This window comes from Daktulosphaira vitifoliae, unplaced genomic scaffold (genome assembly GCF_025091365.1).
Source record: "Daktulosphaira vitifoliae isolate Bord-2020 unplaced genomic scaffold, ASM2509136v1 Scaffold_1, whole genome shotgun sequence".
Taxonomy (NCBI): domain Eukaryota; kingdom Metazoa; phylum Arthropoda; class Insecta; order Hemiptera; family Phylloxeridae; genus Daktulosphaira; species Daktulosphaira vitifoliae.
The window spans coordinates 44,823,301-44,850,635 of record NW_026099572.1 but is presented as its reverse complement, the minus strand read 5'-3'; the positions used below and the strand labels follow the sequence as shown (position 1 = coordinate 44,850,635).

The following is a 27,335-nucleotide window of genomic DNA, read 5'->3' as shown; positions in this document are numbered from 1 at the left end:
CGATAAGCACAGTGTAGACGTTATGATAAAGTACACTTGACATTTTCAACGTGATAAAAATATAATATAACATTAAAAGAATATTTTGGACGTTGGATCATTTGAAAAAGTTGTTTGACTGTTAAGTAGTTTGCCCAAGGACATTTTTTGGGTTACCTCCTAACATTAAAGGCACGGTTTCATTCTGCTCATAATGACATTTAATATTATCGTTTCCATAGTGATACGATACCGTTCGTTTTCAGCTGGACCGAAAGAATTAAAAAAAAAAAATACTACATTTGTCAGCACCAACAAAGTTCAAAGATGTTATCATGTTGTTGTCATACGTCAAAATGTTGCCATACATTCGCGACGTGTAAAAATATGCGCGAGACCTTCTTAAACTAACAAGTAAAGTGATGGATTGCTGGCTATTTAAATTTTGAAATGACTACTAGAGAGCGGGTTAGTGTTTTGCCGAGGAGAATAATGCGTCTTGTGGAACGGTGTGACGTGCCACAGAAGAATATAACAATATATACGTAAGAGGCGAAATTCTGCAATTCCACGATAACCGGATGATAAATTAATACTCAAAAAACGTTGCATGGAAAATTGTTGCATTTCATGTTTAGGATGGGGTTAGAGGAACGGTGGGGTTTCGGGACATTAGCGTGAAAGCGAAAACTCTGGTTGTGGGTCCCATATAAATTTCGTTTTTCTTAACGACAAAAAAAAAAGTACAGAGGCCTCATCCCACCGAAAAATGAAAAATTCAGAAGAAAAAAACCGACGTTGCTTAATGATGTGGGGTTTTTTTTACGGCTCTACCGCCCGTCGTCTTGTGTGCGCTACCTATATTATACATGATAGGGTATCTCTGAGAAATAGTTACGCAAAATAATGTTTTGTCGGGGTAAAAATATGAAATTATTGTTACACGAAAAAAAAAAAACACACTATGGCCGTATAACCCATAGTGTATAATATATAGGCACAGATCTGGAGAGAAAAAATGTCTAAAACGGAACAGAGTAAGAAACAAAAACGTCATGTAAAGCTGTGCATGGATATAAATAAACTTTGGGTTCCATAATGCCGGAGCAACTCAATAGATAACCATATAGCGTTAATTCGAGGTACCGAAAGTAAGTTTACTCGCAATTTATAGCACCAACTTGAATCGTAACTTACATTTTATTGTGTTTCGCTCCCTACCCACACCGATTTAATATATGCGCTATCTGTTCGCAAAAACTTTGCGACCAAACCAATAATGACAAAAACATGAATTATTATATACATATTCAACTTGTCTTTATAATTATAAACTAAACAACAAAGTTAGCGAAATATTTTTTCTTTGACGTCAACTTTGTTACCAATTATAATTCATCTCCTACTCTTATTCATCGAAACACAAAAACTTGGCTGAAAATTGAAACTTGCAGCTGGACAAAATAAAAAAAAAAAAGGAACTACCGTTAGTTAAAAAAGTTTTTTTTTAAAGTTATACTTAGAAATGCCTTGTCACCATACCTCGGATTATTTAAAGAATCACTTTGTTGATTAAAAAAATATCTTTGGTACATGTAAATTACTTGCATAGATATAAATAATATGTCAGAATAACTTCAGTAATGCGTACTAGTATACATGGAATACAATTCTCGTATAAAAAATACAGCAATTAAAATAGAAAATAATAGATTATGAGTACTAACATCAACTAGTGTATAATTGACAATATTTAAACTATAAATTTCTTTTAAAAATCTTTTTACAATATTAATGTGTTCTGTTCATTACAGCCTTTATTCGTATTGTTTATTATACATGATTTTATGGAAATTAGTTCTCTGTCGTGTTTTTTAGTATTTTTAAATTCTATTGAGTTCAATACACAGTTGTAAATCAAAACGATTTTGCACAAAAAACATTTGGTTTACAATAGTTGGTGTTGTAAAATAATGTCTGTGTTGGAAGGTCAATAACGTTGTTTATAGTTCCTATAAAGAAATTGGAAACGGAGCTATTGTAATGCAAATTTAGTTGTGTACGATTGTCACCGAGAAATCAGCGAAATTGATTTCTTCAAAAAAGGTTGTATTTTTCACACGTTGTGAGTGTAATCGTGCATTTATATGTTTTTATTTAGATTTTTATGTAGTATCAAGTGAACACAAAAACATTCAAGTTAGATGTTCTTTTCAAAGCCTTTTTTGCATTTTATTTAAATAAGGTCTTATATATTTTTACCAATTTGGTCCCCTTTAATTAATAAATGTTTTTTTTTTACTTAACGGTTATCCCAATTATTAATAATAAAATTTTTTTTTAGACTTTTGAGAGGTTAATGCAGCAATTTTTCTAAATGGATCCAACTGTTGCAATGTAAAATTGTCTTCTTTTTCAGTTGTGGTCTATAATATGACCACTTTATTGATAAAATTGTCGTCGTAATGTTACCATTAAAATACGTTAATGTGTCAATCACTTTTTAATTAAATACTCGAATCCCTCTCCCTTTTGGTTATCTGTTACATCGTTCAAATATTTCATTTTGGTAAATCCCATAACAGAGCTTTGTTTTATCTTTTGTTTGTAGGGATAGCAATTAGCTCTGTTCGACTGATAACTGAATTTTAATAAATCATTTTTTATTAATAAATGTACAAAATTAGTAATTTTTCGTTGAAAATTATAAATGACAGAAAATAATCAATTGATTTTTATAGCTTCTTTTTCTTAACATTAAAGTCATGTAACAGGAACGAATATTTTTGATATTGATTTTGGCTATCGTAATTTCGATTAGAAAAAATAATTTTTATTGAAGTGTGACAATTATTATCACTTTGAAAGCTCGCTATATACTTTTCAGTGGTTTACTGTTTTTCGCATTGCCACTGCTATTCTCAAAACCTGCGGTTCGGCAAAGTCGTTGTACGGCCGAGGTCGAATGACAAAATTTAACTGGGTGTGCGGTTGCGTACGATGGGATGAGGAGCGACGTCAAACTTGGGTTTCATTTCGTGACACTCGGCTCGGAAGTAATTTGAACTTATTACCTCCGAACGTCACGTTATTTCTCCATTGTCTGTGCCGTAGCAAAGAGAGGTGAGATGAAGAGGGTCTCCTACGTAACCGTAGTCTCGCGTATTCTTCTTTCATTTCCTGTTCTTCCGTTTGACTCAAAACACACCACTCCTATAGTGTGACAGTCATTTGTCAGAAAGGAGTGGCGAGACAAGTAGCGAACTTTTTAAAAAAAAAAATCGTTGGATAACTTACTACTGCTATTAACATAGTGTACGCGTCTATGACGATTCCGACAATCTTACGATTTGTTAGCAAACGTTTCCAACAATGTCAAACGAAGATACTTAGAAATATTTTATACTTGACTATTTTTTTATAAAACAGTTTACAGAAGGATACAAATTTATGTACGGAGTGAGATTTCAACAATGTCATCAAAGATAAATTATCTTTTTAAACAAATCTAAAATCATGTACCGATGGTATCGTATTGTAAAATCGTATGATAGTTTTCACTAGACTAAAAATATTATTTACTGACTTCTTTACGAATTATCATAAAAATAATGTTGTGAAGTCATGCAAATAGTTACATAACGATTTATTGTTTATTGGAATTTTAGATATAAAATCGAGGAAGTATTTTTTTGTGATCAAATATCATTCAGTTCATATATAACACATGTATTTCATTGAAGCATCAGCACATTCTTTTTTTGTTGAATTTTATTATTATTATTATTATGGCCTATTTGCTATCGGCGTTCGTTCGTTAAGTACATGAAAGCGGCACGTGAGTTTCTAATGTAACTCGTTGTCAACACTAATAGCGTGTAAGATCATCCCTTTCATTAGTAATCAGTATAGTCGTTTTGTATCCGGAGATAACTAGAGCGAGGCATAGTTAAAAGAGGACGTTCAGGAAAAAGCTACCGATTGAGGGAATGGAAAGTGTAATTTAATATTCTAAAACTAACGTCTTTCGATATTGTTGCGTTTTGTCTTTTCTCTCCGATTGCTGTTCATCCCCTGCTGGCGTAAATACCCTAAGGCATTATCTAATTTTCTAGGTAATATTGTCGTCGTTGTCGTTTCACTAGGTGTACCATACGACGTCCGCTACGAGGATTCTATTTTCTTTATGGACAATATACCCTTTCTGGTACTACCGATCGTATACGATAGCCAAAGATGGCGAGGGTACTTATTTGCCAGACGTACGAGCGATTACCGCCCCGTGTAATAGCCTTCCACCTAAAAGCCATCCTTTCTTTGCTTTCATTTAGTTCATTCCTAGTTATTATTTTTTTGATCCTTTCAGGTAAGCTTTCAGTTATACTGCGTAATACACTATATTTTTTGTCATTATTAATCTGTTTTATAGGAACATACGGGTTGAAAAATTCCCTGTTAAAATATAATGTACTACTATATGATGTCATACAAGTCTGTTCGTCGAATTTCGTTCAATAAGAATTACGAACTGTAGGGAAAAAATTTAAGTCAAACAATTTATGAGCAAAGTAAAATTATGAAAATTTTTAGAATCACTAAAAAAAGCATATATGTTTTTGACTTATTCAATCTATTTATTGATTCATAGTCAATAGTTGTACAATTACAAGTACATTATACATTTACAGGGTTTTCAATTTAGATTTTAAAATGTTTTCGAAGTTGACTTCAATTATTTTATTGTTATGACATTTTTTTAAAAGTCTGAGTATATAATAATTTATTGTATAAATACGAACACGATTCCTCCAATCATGAACAAAAACGTCAATCATAGATATTGTTATGATGTCTAAACGCTTAAGAAAAAAGAAATTACAATTATTTTTTATTATCATAAAAAACGTTAACATTTATTTTTATTCGAAATATGTATGTGAAATATAAATAAATAACACTAGTAGTCTTTTTTGTTGATAAAATTTTTTATAAAAAAGATTATGATATGTAATTAAGATAAATAATTTCATACAAGAAGAACGGCATTACGTTTTGTTAGTATCTCTTTATGAGTATTCATAAGTATTTATGTATATAAAACACATTTGAAACAAATGCTAACGAAAACAAATTTAATTGAAAATAATAATAAGTTTGTCTATAATTTCGTCACGTTTGAATTTTAGTACTAGTTTAAAACTTTTTGCTGTTGAAATTTTAACATTCAAAATTATATTTCAAAGAGTGTTAAAGATTTATAAAATAATTTTAATGTTTCTGTGAATCGATGAGAAAGGGGATTATTTTATTATATTCTAAATATTTGAAGTAGGAAGTTGAGTATTCCAAATTTATGTAAAAACTAACTGTGTTTTTCCCAAGTGGTAATTACCAACCTTGTCCAGGGAATCACGTATGCAACCTTTTTGTTACTGGTGCGTGTACAAATGCATACGTGACGCGCCTGGTACCACAAAACCTTAAATGTCACCTCGTGTTGGTCAAAACCACAAATCATAGAAATAAAGAACATTTAGTTGCAAGGCCAGGAGAATATTATAAGTCATCGATGTGCTTCAACTCGCTGAGTCTGATAACTCATTAAAATATTTTATTTTATAACTAGAACATGTTGTTATAAATTTTAAAATAAAATAATTCAAACTTCTAAATTATTATTTAGTAGTTTATCAAATATTACAAAAAAGACTAGTATTTATGTTTGAAAAACTTTTTATCAAACGAATAGAATCAAACAATTTTTGAAGTATCTGTAAATGGAATCCATTCACAATCTTGGTGTCAAGTGACTCCCTTATTTGACTTCAGTTTTGTTCCAATTCGGTTTATTTTGCCCGCATAAATAAAAATAATGTAAAAGAAAACAAAAACATCGTATAGAAATAAAATAGGGCAAACTTCCAAATAAAATAGACGAAGCGAGGGTAAAAAAAAATGAGGGTTACTGTCTCTAGGTCCATAAAAAATACCATTAGTAATGTGACAAAAAAAAAAAAAGTAAGAAAAAAAGCATTATTCGAGGAATTTTGTTGCATTACTTCTTCAATATTTGGTCATCAGAGTGTAAATTTGTGTCTTTTTTATTCAATATGCCTACTGCCAAAATACATCCGAGGTAATAATATTCGTTATTATGTTGACCCGTTATTTAGGTTTAAAAAAAGTATACTAATATAAGTCTTGAACTTTGGATAAGAATCTCTGGGTTTTACTGCTTTCATATAGAATGTCTTTAAATAATTGACACATCATCATTAATAATGATTAAAGATAATTATTTGTGTCGAAAATTGAAGTAAACAACTAAAAACTTTTTTGACGTTATTGGCTTAACTTTACAAAAACGTTAACAACAAATACAGAGTGATCCTTTTATAACTAGGGCTTGGGACTTATTACATTGAATAAGTTTATTTTAGTCATCCCGATTATATAAATGATGAATATACCTATTCATGTTAGTTTTTTTAACACTAAACAGTGTATAACAATTAGAAATTCATTTTTTTGGGTCGTAAAAGGTTCACATCTCTCTTAGAACAAAAAATATCCCTGTTGTACTGAGTACATTTATAATAATTTTTTATTGAGTGGGTGACTCAGAAGAAGTTAAAACAATTTTTATAAACAAATAAAGTCCCGAGCTCTGATAATGATTCAATGGCTTACTTATAAATTAAGAATAATTTCAAAAATTTATTTTTTGACTTTTCAACTTCAAAAATTATTGGTTTCAAAAGTTGTTATCGACCAGTAATTTAATTAATTCAATAATTTTCTCTTTTTTTAACTAGTTAAATATGTATGTTTCCATTTAAACTTACTAAAATGGTACATCTCATATCTCTTATAAGGGATATGAGATGAACCTAAAAAATATTTAACTACTTGTAAAAAATAAAATGTATGCAACTTAAAAAAAAAATTTTGGAATTATTTATAATTTTATAATAATTGATTAAGTTATGATAAACGGATCCCTCTGTAAAATGTTAAAAACTACAATATCTCTCGATAATTTTGATACAATTTTTTTTTTAGTAAATATGCCTTTCAGACAATATGATTGTATAGTTTTTAAAATACAAAAAAAGTAAGTTTATGATTTTTTGCCTTTTTTCATTTTATGTTAATGTACATTTTAGTTGTCCTATATGTTATTTAAAAGTTTTAATAGGCATAACTTCTATTTTATAATTATAAAAAATTGAATATACCATTAATAATGTATTTAAAAAGTCATGAACTATTATGTTAATAATGTAACCCGATTTTGTAGACTCTGAAATAAGTCGTGTTCTTTATTTTTTTAAAGTTTTAGAAGTTTAAGGAAATTATCATCAACAAAGATCATATTGGTAATTATTGATGCGTGATTAAAAAATTATCCAAAATTCAGAACAATAGTCATATTTACCGAGTTCACTATACCTTACTATAAAATAAATGCTATTAAAGAATTACATGTATGTAGTAGCACTGTACTTCAAGAAGACTATACTATCTATATCATTTAAACTTGGCTCTTTACATGAGTGCTAAACATTTTGGACTTTGAGAATTTTATATATTACTGAAAATCCAATTTTAGACTTACCTTGCCAGGCGAAGAACACGACAGTGGTTCGGCACTGAGTAGTTTTTGGAGTTGACTTGGAGTGTCTTGTGTTTGACTCTGCGATTGTGATTGTGGTAACGACTGAATTTGTTGTTGTTGCTGCAACGTGGTAGTTGCTGTGCCAGTGGATGTAGTGGTCGTTGTGGTTGTCGTCGAAGACGGAGGTGATGCTAATGGTGCTGGTGCATATTGTATACATCCAGAACTAGTTGATGAGGATGGTGATGATGGCGGTGAACCTTGGTTAGACGACGGTTGTTGATGATGATGGTGATTTTCTGTGTGTCGCCGAAGTGATCGTGCATCACAATAAGACTTACCACAACCGTTTGCCTTACATTCGAATGGTTTTTTGTGTCGGTGTGTTAGCATATGTCCATTTCTATAAATATATAAAGTTAAATTTCAATTAATTAATTAGTTACGTTTAAACATGATATAAAAAACAAAGGAAAAACCAGAGATGTGACATATATGTGAGTAATATAAATTAATATCTGATAGTGATTTATATCACAGCCATAACGCGCTTTGATGCGAATAGGACAATTTCAATTTGGGATTGTTAATTAAAAAAAAAATTGTTTTCCTTTATCAATCAAATTGGCATTATATAATAATAATATGCTAATGAACTTATCAATTTCATTAAGCCGAGTAATTATGTTATAAAAAATCATGTTATGTTATAATAAAATATAAAATTACGTGATATACGATTGATAATAACACTGTACAATCTATATGGGTATGGGTGGGTTAATTTTTTTTTATCTATAAAGAATCAAAAGTTCATATAAACTAACAACAATATTTTTCAATTAAGATCAAAATAAGACGACTTATTTAACGAAGAAATATCAATAGTTTTTGTATAGTATTAGCGAATTTGCTTTATGAAATATTACAATTTCAATATGATCAGGGTATTCAGACGAAGTTCATTTAAAGGAGAGTTTAAGTCAATTTCAGATATTTTTTATTATTTATTCATTTTGTAAGAAATTTTATGCGTGATCGTTAATGATTGTACGTTACTAAGATTATTAATATATCATAAAATTAGTTTGAATATAAGTGTATATAAAATATACATAATTCATGATTTTTTATCTATTGAAAAGTAACCTATTATCAATAAATTATGAAAACAAGGAGAAAATTTCTTCATCTATGCATGAACTCCGTTTATTTGTATATAGTCATTCTAAAATATAGTAAAATTTACATCGAAGAAAACAAAGCGTTCGTTGGTCTGAATCATATATTTGTAGAACAATTCCCAGTTGGAACAAAGTAATAATTGTTTTATTCTCTTCCCATTGTTTATTTTCCGTATCCAAACATCCTGTAGTCCGAGCACTCGAATGCCGTCCCCATCACAGATTTTTCTACATAATTTAATGCTACGAACTGAGTAGAGGGATTTTCACTTATTATTGCAAAATTACTAAAACACAAGTGCGGTCGGAAATGCTAACGACTATTGTTCAAAGAACAATCCGGATAAAGTTTCTCTCATCGTTTTCTCTGGGTACATAGTGGTTAGGGATAGTTGGGAATGATAGGCGTGGTACTAATAGATTTATAGCTGTATTCTAACATGAAAATTATGGCCCAGGATTCCGCTCAACTGATATATGACCCAGTGTATTTTTGTGTAGAATTTACCCAAACAATTCGTAACCTAGTTAGACGTTTTTGTTTTTTTCTCTGTTACTGTTGTCGTTATGATGCAACTGCGGAATAAATACACCCAAAACACACCATTGACAATTGGTAGGGTCTTGACGATATAAATCGACCTGATGTTGGGATCGACCAAAAGCTTGTGAGTCTATCCCTGTCGACCGATCATCTAGGCTATTGAGAAACCAATTTTCGCTGCCATTTATCTCGAATGGCAGGTAAGAGGGATGTCCTCTGGGGATTTTCGTTTTTGGCGATAGGGTTCGCTTAAAATATTATCGAGTTAGAAGAAATGAAATTGTTATTTCCGCTACCATTTCTTCTACTGAGATAGCCAATCACGCTATACATATTCTGAGTATTTTTAACTGTGATAACATTTTCTCTGGGATGACATGTGCATTGTATATTAAATATACAATGCACATGTCATCCCAGAGAAATTTTATTGTCTATTTACTACAATGAAGTTTTTTTTATGAAAATACATCAGACTATTGGCACAACAAAATCGAATAATTTTGAAAAGTAAATGACTATTTAAAATTCTTCTATTAAAGCAAAATACATTATTGTTATATTACATAATATATATATATATATATATATACACAATATATTATATATTATAAATTTCAATTCTTGATATTTATTGGAAATTAATTAATGCTATGCAATTCATTCGTTTAATATCATTACAGTTGTATTACTTAAATATACAAATTTAAGTGACATTATAGGTAGGTTATTTCATATATTTGTAATAAATGTCAACATTTTTCATTTAAAATAGTATTCTCAATTCATGTGCCAGGATGAAAATAATCTTATAAGACATGTAATTCGTATGATGAAGCTCTTTTGTCCATAATATTATTTTATATATTATCAATGGGTTTTTTGTTAAAAATTATTTACTGCATTGGTACCTTCTAAAAATAATTGCCATTCCGAAAACGTCTACAAGAGTTGTCAACAGATTCCATAGATCATTCACGAACTTATTCTCTTTTTGACAACAATAATATAAAACGCATGTGATCGGAATATATTTTGTAATTTATAAATAGAAAGAAACATTTCGAAAAATAAGAATATATATTGTGCTTTTCGGGTGGCACACATAAATGTTTCTTATGTGCAAATTTATTTCTCAATAAACGTTTTTTTTATAAGAACCATCAAAAACCTTCCGTATCGTACTTTGGTCTTGGCCACAATGATAATTTATATGGATATTTTAAACAGCTTGCCAGCAAGGAAAAAATGTACCATTTACCTAATAATATATCATACGAACGTATATAGGTACTTAAGCATTAATATCAGCACTCTGCGGTTATACTTATCCCTGGGGTTGTGCGTTTTCAATTTCCTAGTATAATGAAAACTGATACTCGTCGATGTAAGTTAAACGGAGACCAATGAAGGAGAAGCAGAGATGTGGCACGGGAGTAGAAAAAAAGGTCACAATAAATATGAAAAAAGGTTACATGTGAACATAAATTATTGTTAAGCCGTGACCATTATAGAGAAGGTTTTTTTAAATATAAACAGTATAATTTGAAAATATCGACCTACTGAGGGATGAAAAGAATTATTATTATTACGGTCACACAATCATAATAATAAGAAGAAGTAGAGATAGAGGAAAATAAATAGTTAGATTGATTTATACAAAGAATAATTACTGTCTCAATTTCTAATAAAAATGATTTTGTTGATATTCAAAGAATGTCAAAATTACTCACAAGTGGTCTTGTCTTTTGAAAGCTTTGCTGCAGACATTACACACATACTTCCTTTCGTCACTATGTGTCAATTTATGTTTGGCTAATGCTGACGCGTTCCCAAACACTTTCCCGCAGGTCTGTAAATAAAATTTATCTTATAAGTTTTGAAAATATTTAATAGATATATTTGAACTACATGTAGACTTTTTACAATAAAAATAACATAGAGATAAAGCATGTTTTGGAGAAAAAGGCCTAAGTTAACTACTGTATCTAAATAATGATAAAAGCTATTCAGTCATGTCGCTCATAATATTGTATCATGTAATATTTTTTTTTTTTTGTTTTTGTCCATTGGTTTTAATGAGATTAATTTATTAAAAGTTAGTATTATTTTCTTTGCGGCTGAGTACCCAAAAAAAACTTATATTTGTTGGGCTCTCCAATTTATTAAAAAAACTCTCGTTAATCAACGATCTTAATGCCTTCTCGAAGTATTTTAACGAGCACTCGTAAAATAAAAAACTTTAACGTAAATATATATATTTATACATGTATAGGGAACGCTTAAAAAGCCAACTTCTGTTTTCCTTTGTAGATAATAATCCAGAATCACTCTAGAGGAAAAATACAATTTCGCTAATAACTCATTAGTGGTGCACATAAATTGCAACGATGAAGAGTGGTAGTAATTAGAAGTATACATTTTTTAATCGACCATTGTTGTTGTAATGCAGAGTGAATTTAAAGTTAAATACTTAAGTTTGCTCAAAGGATGTTTTACTATTTAATAATAAATCAATTTTACCTTGAAAGACTGATATCAAATTTCTTTAACAAAAATAGGTACTCTTCAAAAACGAAATATTCGCATTGTATTTGTTCATAACATGTATTTAGATGTTCATGCGATAGTGTATATATTCATGCCCCTATCTTTAATGAGCTTTATGGAAGTATTTATACCTTTTTTAATCCTATTTTCCATTTCACATTAATACATTATTTGAGTAAAATGTACGCGTGTAGTAAACACCCTTTAAATTTTACTTAAATATACCAATGAGAGTTTTAGAGAAATTTGTGTACATGTACTACATTTCATAGCCTCGAGACAAAAATATCTTATAATTTTACTCAAACGCTTTGCAAAATATGCGTATTATTAGAAAAACGATAAATAATTAATAAATTAAGTTGCTAGGATAACACGACCCCTTCGAGTGATTTACAAGGTAATAATGAATAACGTAAAAAATAAATAGTAGAGACTTTCTTTAAACTCGTTTTGAGAAAAATTTTATTTGAATTGAAAAAAAAATGTAATATTAAATGCAATCTTCTTAAAGTAAGGTGAATCAAGATACACACACACTCACATATATATATATATACATAGACGAAGATATTTTTAATGATATAAATAGAAAGATGTGCACTTAATTTTCTCAGGTGCTTTGGGTAGAGAAGTTAAGCATTGAACAGCGAGTATAACGAAAGAACGTCGTGGCTCATACTCTATATAAACCTTAAGGTTTATTCTTACGATTATGATGTTAGGTCACGCGGTAACTTTTTAAAGTGGCTTATTATTATTATTATTATTATTATATTCTTATATACATGGTATTTTTTTAAACTTTAGCAAAGGCAGTGGCTTCATTTTGGCTCTGAGGGTTGTAAACAGCAGCCGGCGGTTGGTGGTCCACAGCCGAATTTAATGAAACGCATAACTTTTAAAACTTTACCCGACAGCGATATTAAAACAAAGTGTGTGTACGAGTGCGGTCTACCCCGTTATTTATTTATAACGGGTCGCTATATTTCGTCTTTGATGTTATAAAATGCAAATGTTTTTAAATGTTGTCTTTTTTATCCCACGTCTGCTCACTTAAACTTATGAATAGTTTAATTGATTGGTTATATTTTAATTATCACTTAGATATTAAAATGAGTTAAATTGATAATTACTATGTATTGTTAATGGTCGGAACTAACTTTAATATTAAAATATTATTTTGGTTCAAACTTTAAACTTTAGATAGTTTTAAAACTTGATTGCAAAATTCAATAAAGTTTCGTTTTAAAAATCTAAAATAACAGAAATAAGTCAGTATACAATAAAAAATGTGGAGTTTATTTAATATAATTAAAAAAACTTTGATGCACTTAGTTTTAACACTTATTATCAATTACAATATTGATTAAATATTATAAACGTTAAAAGTAGGCTATTAATTATTACTATAGACCAGTTAAAAAAAATAGTGGTTAATTTTTTTATGTTTAATCATAAAATAACATAAATATAAGGGACATTGTTGTGAATTTTATACATTTATTTAACATTTATAAATACACCAACTGGCAACATATCTGACGATAGTCATAATTTACAATAATCGCTCTCTATCTGTAATAGCGACGTCATAAAGAGCCAATTAGCTATTCGTATTTGTTATCCTTTATATATTATACACATATATTAACTCAAAAATTTGTAACTTAAAAGTTTAATAACTAACAAACTAACAACGTTGTGTTAAAAATTCCATTTACTATTAAAATAAAACATCAAACATTTAATTAAATTCAAAATATGTGTTCCCATTTGAAAAAAACAAAATTGACATCCTTCAAGGCATAAGAGATGAACATAAAAAAGTATTGTATAGTCAATAATTCAAGATTAATAAATAAATAAAGATAGGCAACCAAGAAAAATAATGTTTAAATTTTTTATTCTGTGAGTAATTAAGTGGGTTATGATAAAAAAAAATAACCTTCTGGGTATTTTTCAATATCTGTTATCAATTTTAGCAATTTTACAATAGAAAAGAAAGAAAACCTGATAAAGTAAAATAATTCATATATTTTGCAAATGTGTCAACTTTATTTTTCTTAAATGGCTACATATATATTTAACTAGCTTATAAAATAAAAAATGATCTAAGAAAATGACTGATTGATAATAACATTTAACATACAATTTAGAAAGTTATTACCAGTTTATAATACATATTGACTGTAGGTTAAATGCATTTTCTATTTTTAACAATAGACATTTCTTGACCTTACTCCTTCTGCCAAGGTAAAAACTTTCGAGGTATTATTAGAGACAAATAATAAAAAATATACTTTTAACTTAGTCGAAAACAGTAAAGATTATTTAAATAAAAAGTAATGCAAAATATTTAATTGAATAAAAGTTATTAGGAATGATAAAATCTGGTGTGATACTCAGTAATTATTTCTATCCCCATATTCGACTTGTAAGAACTCCCATGGCACATATTCCATGTTTTAATAAATTAAAAAGTATAATATTTTACTTTAATTATCAGTCATACAGGTATAATTTTTTTTCCTTTTTTTTCAAATTTAAGAAATAAAAAAAACGGAGTTTAAATTCCTCTTTTATCTCTTTTTAATCAATCATTTTTTGATTGTATATAAGCGAAGGATAATTATTTTAGCTGAGTTCCTAATTATCATAATAAATAAATACTACTGTATTCAATTTAATTTTCCTCTTTAATTTAAGTAGATTATTAACATCTAAATAATGAATAGAGAACTATATTTTAGATTTAATTAAATTGTAAATCTAAAATATGAAATAATTTTTAATTTCGGATATTTTAATAAAATGTGTGATGTGAAACTATATTTCATAATAATAAGAAAGTAAAATAAGATAAATTAATTAATAACAAATGATAGATAATGTTGGTACTCAATGAGCAAATAATGTCAAGAGAATAAGATTCAGTATAATGTAAATACGGTAGTATTATGCGAAGAAAACGCTAAAAAAAGAAAAAGTATAGTTCTTTGTTACATGCTTATTGTTTGACTACGGGGAGAAAACATGGTGTAAAATTTTTACCTTTTTTATTACATTTCAAATTAGGAGATAACTGCACAGTTTTTTTTAAAATCATTATTTAAATATGAGACGCTCCACAAAACTACACGAGAAGGCGATATGTAGATATAAGCATAAAATGATTAAATTCAAACAAATTTCATTAGAGTTTTATGGTTATATTGTCTAAATTATCTTATTAAAGTTCTTAATTTACTAAATGATGTATCAAAGAATGAGAAAAGATGATTCTATAGTAGTAAAATAGTAAGATAATTTAGTATACTTTTTTTATAAAATATAAAATAGTTCGTTAAAAAAATATATTCACAAGTATCCTGATAATTATAAATAATTGTAAAAAGTGTTATAAATATTTTTTATAGTTTACCACAATATATTTAACATTTATTCTTTGTATTTACGCCTTATATTTAACATAAAACATTAATACTACAGTACCAATAGATGTCTCAAATCAATATCCATAGTCTCTTTTTATTTTCTATATAGTGAAATAAATTTTGAAGTTTATGACCTATGAACTTCTTTTTATAAAATTTTGAGGGTTACATGTCTCCATTAAAGTCCACACAATAGTTTTTAAGTATTTAATTTCGTCAGTTGCAATGATGGCATAAAAAAATATAAGTTATCCTAGCAAAATCCAAAGTTTATGGGTACACTCAAACATAATGCAATTATAATGAATAATAGACTTCAAGAACTAAAAATATCTATTGTCGGTCAAATAGAATCAAATACAAATGACTTGTTCGTTACTTTAAATGTTTCTGAGAAATTGACGTGGGACATTTGCGAGTACGGTCCATAAAATCCTTTTTAGGGTAGCTACCGAATCATTTCACTATTAAAGTTCCAACAATGGTCTCTTGGGACACATTTTTTATGTCTATTATGGTAACTACGTGATATTTTAAAAAAACAGATTGCTTTTAATGAGCTAGATTAGAATCTATAACGATAAAGTAAATAATGTTGTAGACAATAGATAAAATAAATTGCACAATACCTATAAAATACTATTGGTAATTGTTAGATAAAAATCGTGTTTTGGAACCTTAATATAAAAAATGGAAGGTTGTAATGATCTGGCTGTATTAAATTAATAAATGAACATAATAAACATTACTTATTTTATATGGCAGTTTTATATGCATAATAAATATGATTGTTTGTTCAAATAATTTGTCCGATAGCAAAATTTAAACACGCTTAAGTTGACATGAGTAATTTTTTTTCTGATTTGTTTATCGGATAATTCGGTACACAGGAAAGCTATTTTTGAGTTCAATGGATCCGTTAGAGTGTTAACAGATTTTTCTTTTATAGAATAATTTTGTTTTTGCGCGTTTACAACGACAAAAATAGTTTTGATATTTTTCCACGACAAGAACATCTTTTTTATAACGGATTTTCATATTATATTTTGCAATCAGAAAATTCTTTTTTTTTTCCGATTGAGTGACACAAAAAAAGTGAAAGAAAAAACGGAACGGAAAAATATATTTCAATATTTTAATTTGTTCGCCCGCAAAGAGGATTTCTCGTCTCCAGGGAAACGTTTTCCTTCCTAAAGTATACTGATTGGAAATCAGTATTAGTAAGCACGGGGAAAAGAGGGTTACTACGTTCCAATCGGTGACAATATTCAGTATTGATATTGAAGTGAAAAATTATGTTTGATTCTGTTTTTTGATTTATTTTATGTGCGATATATGAAATGACATATTATTATAGTGATAACTTATATCAAATTACATTGAATGGAGAACCTGGGTATTTCTTGAGTTTATTGATATTTTACTCATACGTCTATAGATTATTTCTCTCGAGTGCTGCTTGAAAGAGTATGTATTTTAGTATTATGAAAGCAGTAATTTGAGAACATTTCAAGGAAAGTGACAAAAGTCAGCAATAAAGTGAATGTTGGGTCAAAGCAAGTTAAAAAAGAGTATTTATATTCTCAACGACAAAACTTGTAAGATAATATTTTTCATTCGAAGCACCTATCAAATTTCTATGTTTTATTATAACCCGGAATGTAACTAAATGTGAACGACCAAAATTTATACCATGTTTCTTACATAAAAAATAAAGATTTTTTGGCTAAAGATTTATGATAATATTTCATTATTTGGATAATTTTTAAAAGTGGTCTCATTTTACCAATGAAGAAATTATTCTACCAATCGATGTTTTAATAAAAATTTTTATTGATCTCTAAAATATTAATTGAATACGAAACATAAATATTCCTTTACACTAAGTTGAGCAATGAGTAAAACAATTCCGGGAAAATTGACATCGGTAAATAGTAAAAACCACGTTCGATTTTTATATTTTGCTACTATACTCTCATTGTTATATTTTTTATTCAATTTTTAAACGTTGTTCCGCAGTCCGGAAAGAAGCACCGGCTTGTGAAATTGTTCGTTCACAAAAAATGTAAAGAAAAAATGAATATTAAAAAATGTTGCGTTTGCGTGAATGCTTCGTTGAAGGGATAGTGAATACCAAGTGTTGCTCTTCTATACCCGTTAGCCTTCTGTTAACTCAGAAATTGTACTCGCTTACGTTCTCCATCTTCACCAACGCCCTTCTATCTACGCGTCATACCGGAAATGACACACAGCTGACTCGTCATAAACGACGAAATTATAATGATGATACAGCCCTATACCAGAGTTCTTTCCCTTTTTCCGTAATCGCAACAATAGTCAATAAAACGTGCTTATTAAAAAGTAAAAAAAAATGTGAGTCGGAAATAATATAATTTGTCCTTCTGCACAACGCATTGAAAATGCAGCCCATGCTAATATACATTTTCAAAGAATGTTGTATTGATATTTTATTATTTGTGGTACAATTTAAACAACGCGAAACAAAACAGCTCACCCTTGTCTCGTGTAACTCGGTGGAATTTAATAATCTATGTCGTCGTTGATTCGAGTAAATGTAATAACATTGACACGTACTAGCTCGCAAGAAACAGAAAACCAAAGGTTTGACGTGGCCAGCAATTCCAATAGAATATTATCTACAGATAATTTAATTTACACAAATATTTTTTTGGGTTATACGATTTCCCTTATTTTCCACGGGACAATTGAATAGTCCAGTTGCAAAAAAAAAAAACGTATGACCAAAACAATTATTTTCGAAACTAAATTATATGATCTTGGTAGGATGTTGTTTTTATTCAATCTATGAGTTTGAATCTATAGTTATAATTAATCATAATAATTAATTATTAAGTATTTAGATGTAATAGTTTTAATTTAAAAAATCCAAGAAAAACAATAAAAATTGATAGAAAAGTAATCAGGGCTTGAGACTATGTATTTATAAAGTTTATTTTAGTCATTTTGTGTACAAAATTTTTTTTGGATTTTTTAACTTCTTTGAATGTACTGGTTCAAAAGTTGTTATTGACCAGTAATTTCCTTAATTCAATCATTTTCTATTTTATAAGCTAGTTAAATATGTATGTTGTCATTTAAAAAATAATAAAGTTGGTGTACTTATAACTTAAATGGACAAAGTTGTGAATCTTGGTAGTTATAGATAGTATAATTCATCATGGTGTCTTTTATAAAAACAAAATTATTAAACCTAACTTAATAGAAATTAGAAGCTAAATGTCAGGTTCAGAGATCTTAACTTTCGTAGTATTACTATGTCTAGATGTATTAATCAATAGGGTCCTTTCTATCGTTTTTGTTTGACATATCTATCATTCATACTCGAACTTTAAGGTATCGAGACTTAATTTTAACTTCCATAAAAATAATCATGTTTTTATTAGGGGACAGAGTTTATATTTCCTTTTCAATTGCGTGTGTAGAATCTCGATTATACTTAGTCATTATTCCCACATAAGAGAAATGTGTAATGGGTTTGAAATGGAGCCAATTAGAACAGTTTATAATATACGTAACATTAAAAGATAAACTATTTATGTAAATATGAATAATAAATGTGTATTATGCATAAAAATTCAAATGTAATCCTAAACATCAAGTTAAAAAATTGAACTAAATTTTTAAACTTGATGATCATATTGATAAGCATCTACAATAGATTAATTCGATGTTTATTAAACATTCAGAGACGGTTATCCCGGGTTTAAATTAAAAAAACATAATAGTATGAACAAAAAAACACTTATTATATGATGTATTGTAAATTAGTAATAACTTTAGCTTGAAGAAACAAACATCAAGTATTTTGCCAAGATTTAAAGGATAAATAAAAAGATTATTTATGAAATGTAGTTCAGTTTTATACTGTCAAATTTTTATTAATTATATCTTTTCTTGTCACTAGCTGTACTATGTTTATTTTTAACAATATAATTTTCGTCTTACAAAAAAAAAAAAAATTAATAGGACAGTAGCAACGTTTGAAATATTCAGAATGGAAAAATTTTTACATAAAAACGGTTTAGAAGTTATAACCTTTTAACAATTCAATATGACATTAAAATAATTAATGTATGTATGATTATAACATAGTAAAAAATATGTTGTATAAATTAAAAATAGTATTACTATTTTAATGAGATTTGAATTTGAAAGTAATACAATTGAATGCCAATATGGACTGGAAGTTACAGCTTTCATATTTGCTACAGTAAAGAATTAATGTATTTTATATCAAATTTATAAATTAAAAGATGGCTAATTAATTAAAAATAACTTATTGAAAACAAATTTGACATAGTTTACTGTTATATAAATAATAATTTACAATCGCAGGATAACAAACATTAGATGAATATAGCTATTCGTTTATAATATTTTTTATAAATAAACGTCAGAAAATCAACAGGTCAACCGGAAATCAGGTGTTTTTGTTGACCGTCAATCAAGTACTAAGCTTGTTTACAATTTGAAACACTTTTATATCTAAAATATCCATCGATATTGATAGGTAATAATATTACAGCTCAATTTCTTGATTGAAAGCTTGATTTCTTTAAAAGCGTACTGTGTACAAATTTAAAAATGCTACAAGTATTCTGTTATATTTTATAAATTTTAAAAAAAATATATTTTTATCTCAAGTAACTTAAAGCTTTGTATCAGACAGATATCATAATGATAACTCATTTATTTCAAAAATATATATTTATGACCGCAAAAGAACTCTAATATTACATTGATGGAGTAAATTTATTTATTCCAAAGACAAAAATATATCATTACCATTAATGATGCAAATAAAGTATTTACATTATCAAGTAAGAAATTAATAAAATGCATATTTGTATTTTATTAAACATACAGGTTAAACGTTTCATTTTGACTTGTATCATAAAAAATTGAAAAACCGCTTCGAATTATTTTAAATATAGAACACAAGATTTAAAAATTATATCAATATCCTTATTATAATACAAAATGTTCAAGTAAAGAATGACATTTATTTTTTTGAAAACTATTCAAAATTTTTAAATTCCTAAAAGTATAATTTGTTTAATTAAAAAAACTATTACAATAATATGTAATATTATAAATTAATCTACTTCCCTTTAGGGTTAAAAAATCGAAACTTTAATTTTTAGTTTAATGATATGATAGAAAAACGTTTTTTACATATTTTGTTTTAATAATATTTTTATCTGATGAATCATTTTTCTATTATTGCTTGTTAAAGTTTAGCGTTATTCAACCAATTTTAAATTGATAATTTGTTATTTAGCACATAGTAGTCCTTATATTTTCGTGATGTCACGTAAACAACTTTTTATTGACAATTCTTCATATCTTATTTTTCACTTACGATAGCAAGAATAAATACTGATGATAAATCGGTGTTTATTGAAACAGATTACTGTTGACTTCGGTATGATGAAAACCAAATTAATAATACATTTTTATTTTAAATCCAAGTCTTAAACACATTAACAAAAATAGTTTTAAAACGCAATCAATTGCAGAAATAATACGAACAAAAAATTTCAATTTTTTTATTTCATATCATATTAAACTAAAAATAGGGGTGCTCAATAAGGAAAATTAATGTTTAGGTTTTACATTACTGAAGAGATAAAAAAACAATTTAACTGCACATTATTGTAAAGCTATTTCAAACAATATTTTCCTATAAAAAAAATGAAAATATTTAATAGATTCTGAGGAAATGAGTATCCTATCTTTAATCGATCATTCTGTATACTTAAACACTAATAAAATATAACATATAAGATAATACATTTTTATGAATAATAATATTAAGTATATTGGTTTCAAATATATGTTCAAACTTCGACAAGTTCATAACACTTATTTGCATATGAAATAAATTCAAAAAATTTTCTTATGAAAAACATTATTTTAATTCATTCATCCTTTTAACAACTAGCACATTGAATAAGTATAAGAAAGTATTAAAATTAAAATTTGTATTAGTTAGTCCGTGAGCGCTTAAAATACGGGACAATTTATTTTAAATATAGACTAAAAGTAAGTTTTGAACTTCCAAAAACCTGATGCTATATATATATATATATAAAGACTTTAGGCAGAGTTATAGCTTAAAAGTTTGCGAATGTAGGCATGCACTATCAAAACCGACTTACATCAACGAAAGCGTACCACTAACATTTGTTGAACCTAACAGTCTACAGTAAGACGACACGTAAGCTCATGCGAAGTACCCAAGGGATTGTTGATAAAAGTTTAAGACATCTCAAGTGACAAACACGGTCAAGGAATTAATGAAAAGAATTTTTAAAAATCGATAAAATAATTATAGAACTTTACAGTGGTATTAGTTCCATACTTAAATTGTATTATAAAAATAATTTATGAAAAATGGATACGAAATTATTATAGTTGTTTAAAACCGAGTGAATGAGAATACATTTACATAATAAATAATAATGAGAGCAATATTATTATACTTAATGAAAATTTCTATGGTTTATATAGTTTTGAAGGTGTTCCACATGCCCATAAACGATGAAGGTGATTAAATTTAACCGTTATTATTATTCTGCACATGTGTTGAAGTTAGAAACCTCGCAAAGTTCATTACTGTATTACTTCGTTAGGTAGTAAATTCGAAAACTTCAATATTCGATTATCCAATATTCTTTCACAAAAAAACTTATTTACTCTATAACACGTTTCAATCGTAGGCAGGTAATATAAGTAATGATGATTTTCAAAGAAATACAACACAAAAGAGTGTATGGTTACATAAAACGATTATGTAAGAAAATTTTAAACTACAGAAAACTTTTAAAAATTAAGAAAATATAAATTAAGTTGAATTTTAAAGGAAAGATAATTCAAAGTACGATTGTTGATAGTTTTATAACAACTTTTCTAGTTGAAATCTGCGAAAGAAAATAGTTCAACAGTTCAATAATTTAATAAGAAAAATGTTTCAACATAGAATAATTGACTTGTATATTAAAGTTTTAACAGATTTTTTAAAATCACTGGTTCATTAAATTGAACAGAGGAGAAAACATGCTACTTTTTTTTTTTTTTTTTGAGTTCTTTCATGAATAAAATTTTTAAGATAAAATCTGGAAAATAAAAGTAATAAAATAGATACAAACAAATGAAAGAAAGTTGCGGAAAGTAATGGGAGTTTAGACGAAGGATTAAACAATGACAGTGATAATCGAAATTACGTCGAAGTGATCCTAACTTGAAAAACTACCAACTTACTATCCTATTAAGCTACACGCAACCAAAGCATTGCTTTATAAGGTTTTTAAATTTTACTACTTGGTGTCTATAATTTTAAAATCAAAAATTTCAAAAAGAAAAATATTTTGAAATTCTTTTATCTAATTGTAAGTTGATATAAAACATATCATGTCACATTAAGTAAAAAAAACCAAAGTTTAGAAAAATATGCACATAACAGTTTTATATGTGCGTGACTATTTTACTGCAATTATACGTGAAATAAAAATAAACTGAAAGCATTTTATCATTTCCCTATTATTACTATTCATTAATATGTTCAGGATTTATAAAATTAATTTAGTTTTATTCAAAAATATATTTTTTGTAAATTCGTTTTGTAGTTTTCTGTATAAGTTTATTGAATTTTAACAGTATTCAAAATTTTATTTAACATATTTGTGTTTTGTTGAAATTTATTACTCATACATATAGTATGGTTCTTTAGTAAACGTGGGAGGTTTTAAAATTAAATATAATGCAGATTTAATAATATTTGAACTTAAGTAATAGAATATAATGCAATAATAAAGTTTAAGATAAACATGTATTTTATTCATTTGTATTATCAGCTATCGAAAAAGTGTCAATAGTTTAGGAAAATTCAAAATAAACTTTATTGTTAACCATTTTTTACATTATTTGCGAACTTTTACGCGGTTGATTCTGAATGTTTTATTTGTCTGCATTTTAGCGAGGTAAAAAGAATATTTTTGTTAATAACACTTGTATTTGCATACATAACTTATAGTATGGCGAGTGTTTAGTCGAGTAGTTTTTTACAAGCAAATAATAATGATAATAATAATACTAATAAGGGCTGTAATGTTCCTAACGTTATTGTAGTTAGAAACACTACCTTAAAGTTTGAAGTACAGAATTGGAAACAATTAATGGACACCTGCATATTTATTTTCTTGCTTAAATTAATTTTTATCAAAAACTTATTTCGAAATAAAACTTTTGGTGATACATTTTTACCTAAAGTATTTATATTTTAATAATAGTTGTATTTTATATAATATAAAACTATTTCAATCAAGATCGAACGTTTAATCATGTTGAGAAGGGTTCCAAAATTAATAATGATATAAGTAAATTAACACATTTATTTTATACATTAATAAATACTTACAAGACACTGCTGGGGACCCTGTCTGTTGGGAGACATAGCTTTTGCCACTGGTTTTGACCGTCTCGCCATATTAAGTTTGCTTAAATCTGACGATTTGACATCTTCTGAACTGCCAACTGTAAAAAATAAATGAAGTAACATGTAGTAATATAAATGAAATCTGTAAAACGGATAAAAGCAAATAATCATCACAAAAACAATTAATATATTTAGTATTGATTTGATATTGGCAGTATCGAAAAAACAGTTCCAATATATTTTTCCTTTTATCTATGTATAATGATCTGTTTATCATAACCCACTCATTTACTTGGAAAATAGATACAATATTGTAAACAATTTATTTTTGTCAATATTATTTTTTTTTTATGAGAAATTGAGTGGGTCGTGATAAATGTGTCACCTGTATAAGTCGTATTTTCTTCATCATCATCATCTCCTAGCCTTATATCCCAACTATTTGGGGTCGGCTCTACCTATTTGATTTGACAACATTTTTACATCGACTTTCGACCTGATGTAACTTCGTTATAACAGAGGGAACTAGTAAGGGGGCAAAGTATGTATTACTGTTACAGTTCCCGTATGGTCACCCATCCGGAAACTAACAGTAAACAGCATCTAAACATCAGCACTATAGCAGATCCTCTACGTCCCATCACGCCATTTATTTAAGTAAAGGACGTATTTATTTAAATAATTAAATAAAATTTATGTTTCTTTATTGTCTTTAGCATAATTTTTTATCAAGTAATAAGTGTCTCAATAAACAAAATCTACGAATTTCTCTACAATTTCATATAAAATTTTTTGTTTGAAATATTACACTTGGTATTTAAAAAATTAAGAAAAATAACATATAGTTTTTATAAACAGTAAATTTAGTATACGCAAATAACAAATTAGTGAATACGAAATAAATAATGTATTGAATAAGTGTACAATTTAAACTTTTAGTGTTGACACTATTTAGTATATAAATTATATGTGTTTATACAAAGAGTGAAAATATGACCTGGTATCTTATAATAAAGGATGATTCAGAAACTAAATGATACCATACAACTATTTCAGGTTTATTTCGTTTGTAATTTTATGTGGTCCATTATAAATATAGATTCAAGACAAAGTAAAGAACAGGTTACTGTTAGAGTGGTAAATATTATTATTAATCAATTGTCTTTTACTTAGTAATAATTAAAATGTACCAATAAAAAATATAATCAACCTTATGTTAGTAATCATTCTCATGATCAAACTATTTTAATTGAAATACTAGCGCGATAATACATTCCTGAATGCTTGCACAGGACTTGTGTTTACTGTGTAAATGTTTTCCAATGAATACTAAGCCACTATTCGGGTCTGCCAAATTCACTACATGTAAGATCCAAGGTTTAACTGACAGAATTGTTATCTCAGTTTTGTCATCATCTACATTACCTGGGCTCTTATCGGACAATCATTATGTTCAAATCCACACTGTTTTCACTGAACAACGGAAATGAATCTGAGAAAAGCAAACTTGGAATACATACTTATATAAGTTTCCTTAAGCATACAATAACTAAGTTCCTAGATAATTAAGTACACAGAACAGCATGAATAGCTATTTATTCTAGTGAAGGCACTAGGAGTTTATGTCGATGTAAACAGTGAAATTATCAAACAGACAACGCTGTAGGTATTATTGACGATATAAATATTAGTTTGAATACATTCGTTATTTTATTATAAGATACTATGAGTTTATCAAACTATTATTTGAAAACTTGATGGTACAAAAAGTAATACAATTCTGTCGGGATACCAATTATGTTTTATGACATCAACAATATTTTATGACACATAATTAGATTTTCTCGATCATTTTATACACTTAACTTTAAGTTTTTTTTTAATTAAATACTGTTTACGTTTTTTAATCAATTCAAAATGTATAAAGAAGAAACACATAACTATGAAATAACAACAATAATATGTTTTTGATATCGACCATACTATGGTACAATTCGTGTACATATCTACTTATTTATTAAAAAAAAATTTTTGAATACATTACGTATAAGTCATTAAATAATTCTATAAATTTTCGTTTTAACTATAGTAATTTACACTTTTTTATAACACTTTAACTTGATGTATGTTTTACGTCTTTATATCATAAATAACTTGACGAAATTGTAAACAGAAATCGTTTGATTTTTATAGTTATTACTTAGTATACAAAATTGTATTTTATTTTTGCACATAAATGCATTGAATATTTCATGATATAAAATTTAATATGATAAAATGTATATTTTTATTTTTTATCTGAAGTATATGTTTTAAAGATAGTAACAAAGATTTATCTTAAAGGGATTCTTAACATTGAGGGGAACTTTCCGTATTATCAATATAAGTGGATTGTTTTATGAGAAAACACAATCAGAACAAATATTTAATATAGTTTTAAGACGAAGTCGTGTATTTACTTTTATTATATTTGTCTATAAAGTTCAAATTTCAATGGCCTCGATGGAAGGGTCACTTTCTATTTACTTTGAACATTATAGTCATTCCAATTAGTTGCGCACTCCAACAAAAAATCCAATCGTATAAATTTATAACTATATTTATTCGAAGGCACTTCATAGTAATGTTCTTGTTATGGCTATGTGCCATATCCATTACCATAATATAAGCTTCAGTACTCTATTATAATATTGGATTGCACTTGATTATAATTTATTTTAACGAGATTTTGAACGTACCATAAAATTACTATATAAAATTACCATAGTTATAGGTGTTGTAATTAACGTTTAAAAAAATACAAAATCAAGTTATTAGTATGAGATCAAAGTTTGGTTGCTCACATAATATGCGAGTAAAATCATGTAACAAATGAATTGACGTAGAATTTCTATTTCAAAAATAATTGACGTTACTGACTACAATATAACAGTAAAAAAAAACAAAAATTTGTACTACTAGTAAATGACATACACAATGTACCGTAATATATTTTTAGGATGCCTACATACTTCTTCCCTATCACTCTATCCACTTTAATGATGGTAGTACATACGATTTCATTTATGGTGCTCGTAAAACTATGCGTCGTAGCGCTCTTCATTCCATATTCGAAGTAGTCGGCACCTCGTCTAACCCGACTAACGTTTTTGTGTATATGAACAAATGGTGGCCAGTGTTCCAGTTACGGTTTTTTGAGTAACAATGTTTTTTTCCTGACGAGAATGTACGTGCCCTCGTAAAACAATAGGGCTTCATTGGACTTTACGGAAAGCTGCGGCTTGTAGTAGAAAACTCAAACACACGCACATTTTCACACTCACACACACACACACACACTTTTATGAATATATACACTATATAAACTAAAAAGGGGGAAAAGAACGCCCCTTACAATGTATATGTATACAATATAAGCATTTCAGTACATACTTTCCTGGAAAGAGAAAAGTAGTGTTGTGTGCAGATTATATATTATGGTGCTGTATGTGTAATCGCGTGTTGTTGGTTGGAAGATTAACGAGCCAGGTGGCTAAAAACGCTT

General features: G+C 27.6%; 1 protein-coding gene across 4 annotated transcripts in view; it reads right to left on the bottom strand.

Moving 5' to 3' along the window:
- LOC126910318 (serine-rich adhesin for platelets-like) overlaps positions 1 to 27,335 on the bottom strand; it is a 137,456-nt gene that overhangs the window by 26,558 nt on the left and 83,563 nt on the right. For 3 of the 4 annotated variants that reach the window (XM_050692795.1, XM_050692796.1, XM_050692797.1), the window contains 3 exons: positions 23,774 to 23,889; positions 11,059 to 11,177; positions 7,598 to 8,000 (listed from right to left, as the gene is read on the bottom strand). In XM_050692795.1, coding sequence (XP_050548752.1) covers positions 7,598 to 8,000; positions 11,059 to 11,177; positions 23,774 to 23,889 — 638 coding nt within the window. Of the gene's footprint in view, positions 1 to 7,597; positions 8,001 to 11,058; positions 11,178 to 23,773; positions 23,890 to 25,001; positions 25,025 to 27,335 lie in introns of those variants that run through there. The other variant, XM_050692799.1, reaches the window with a different exon arrangement.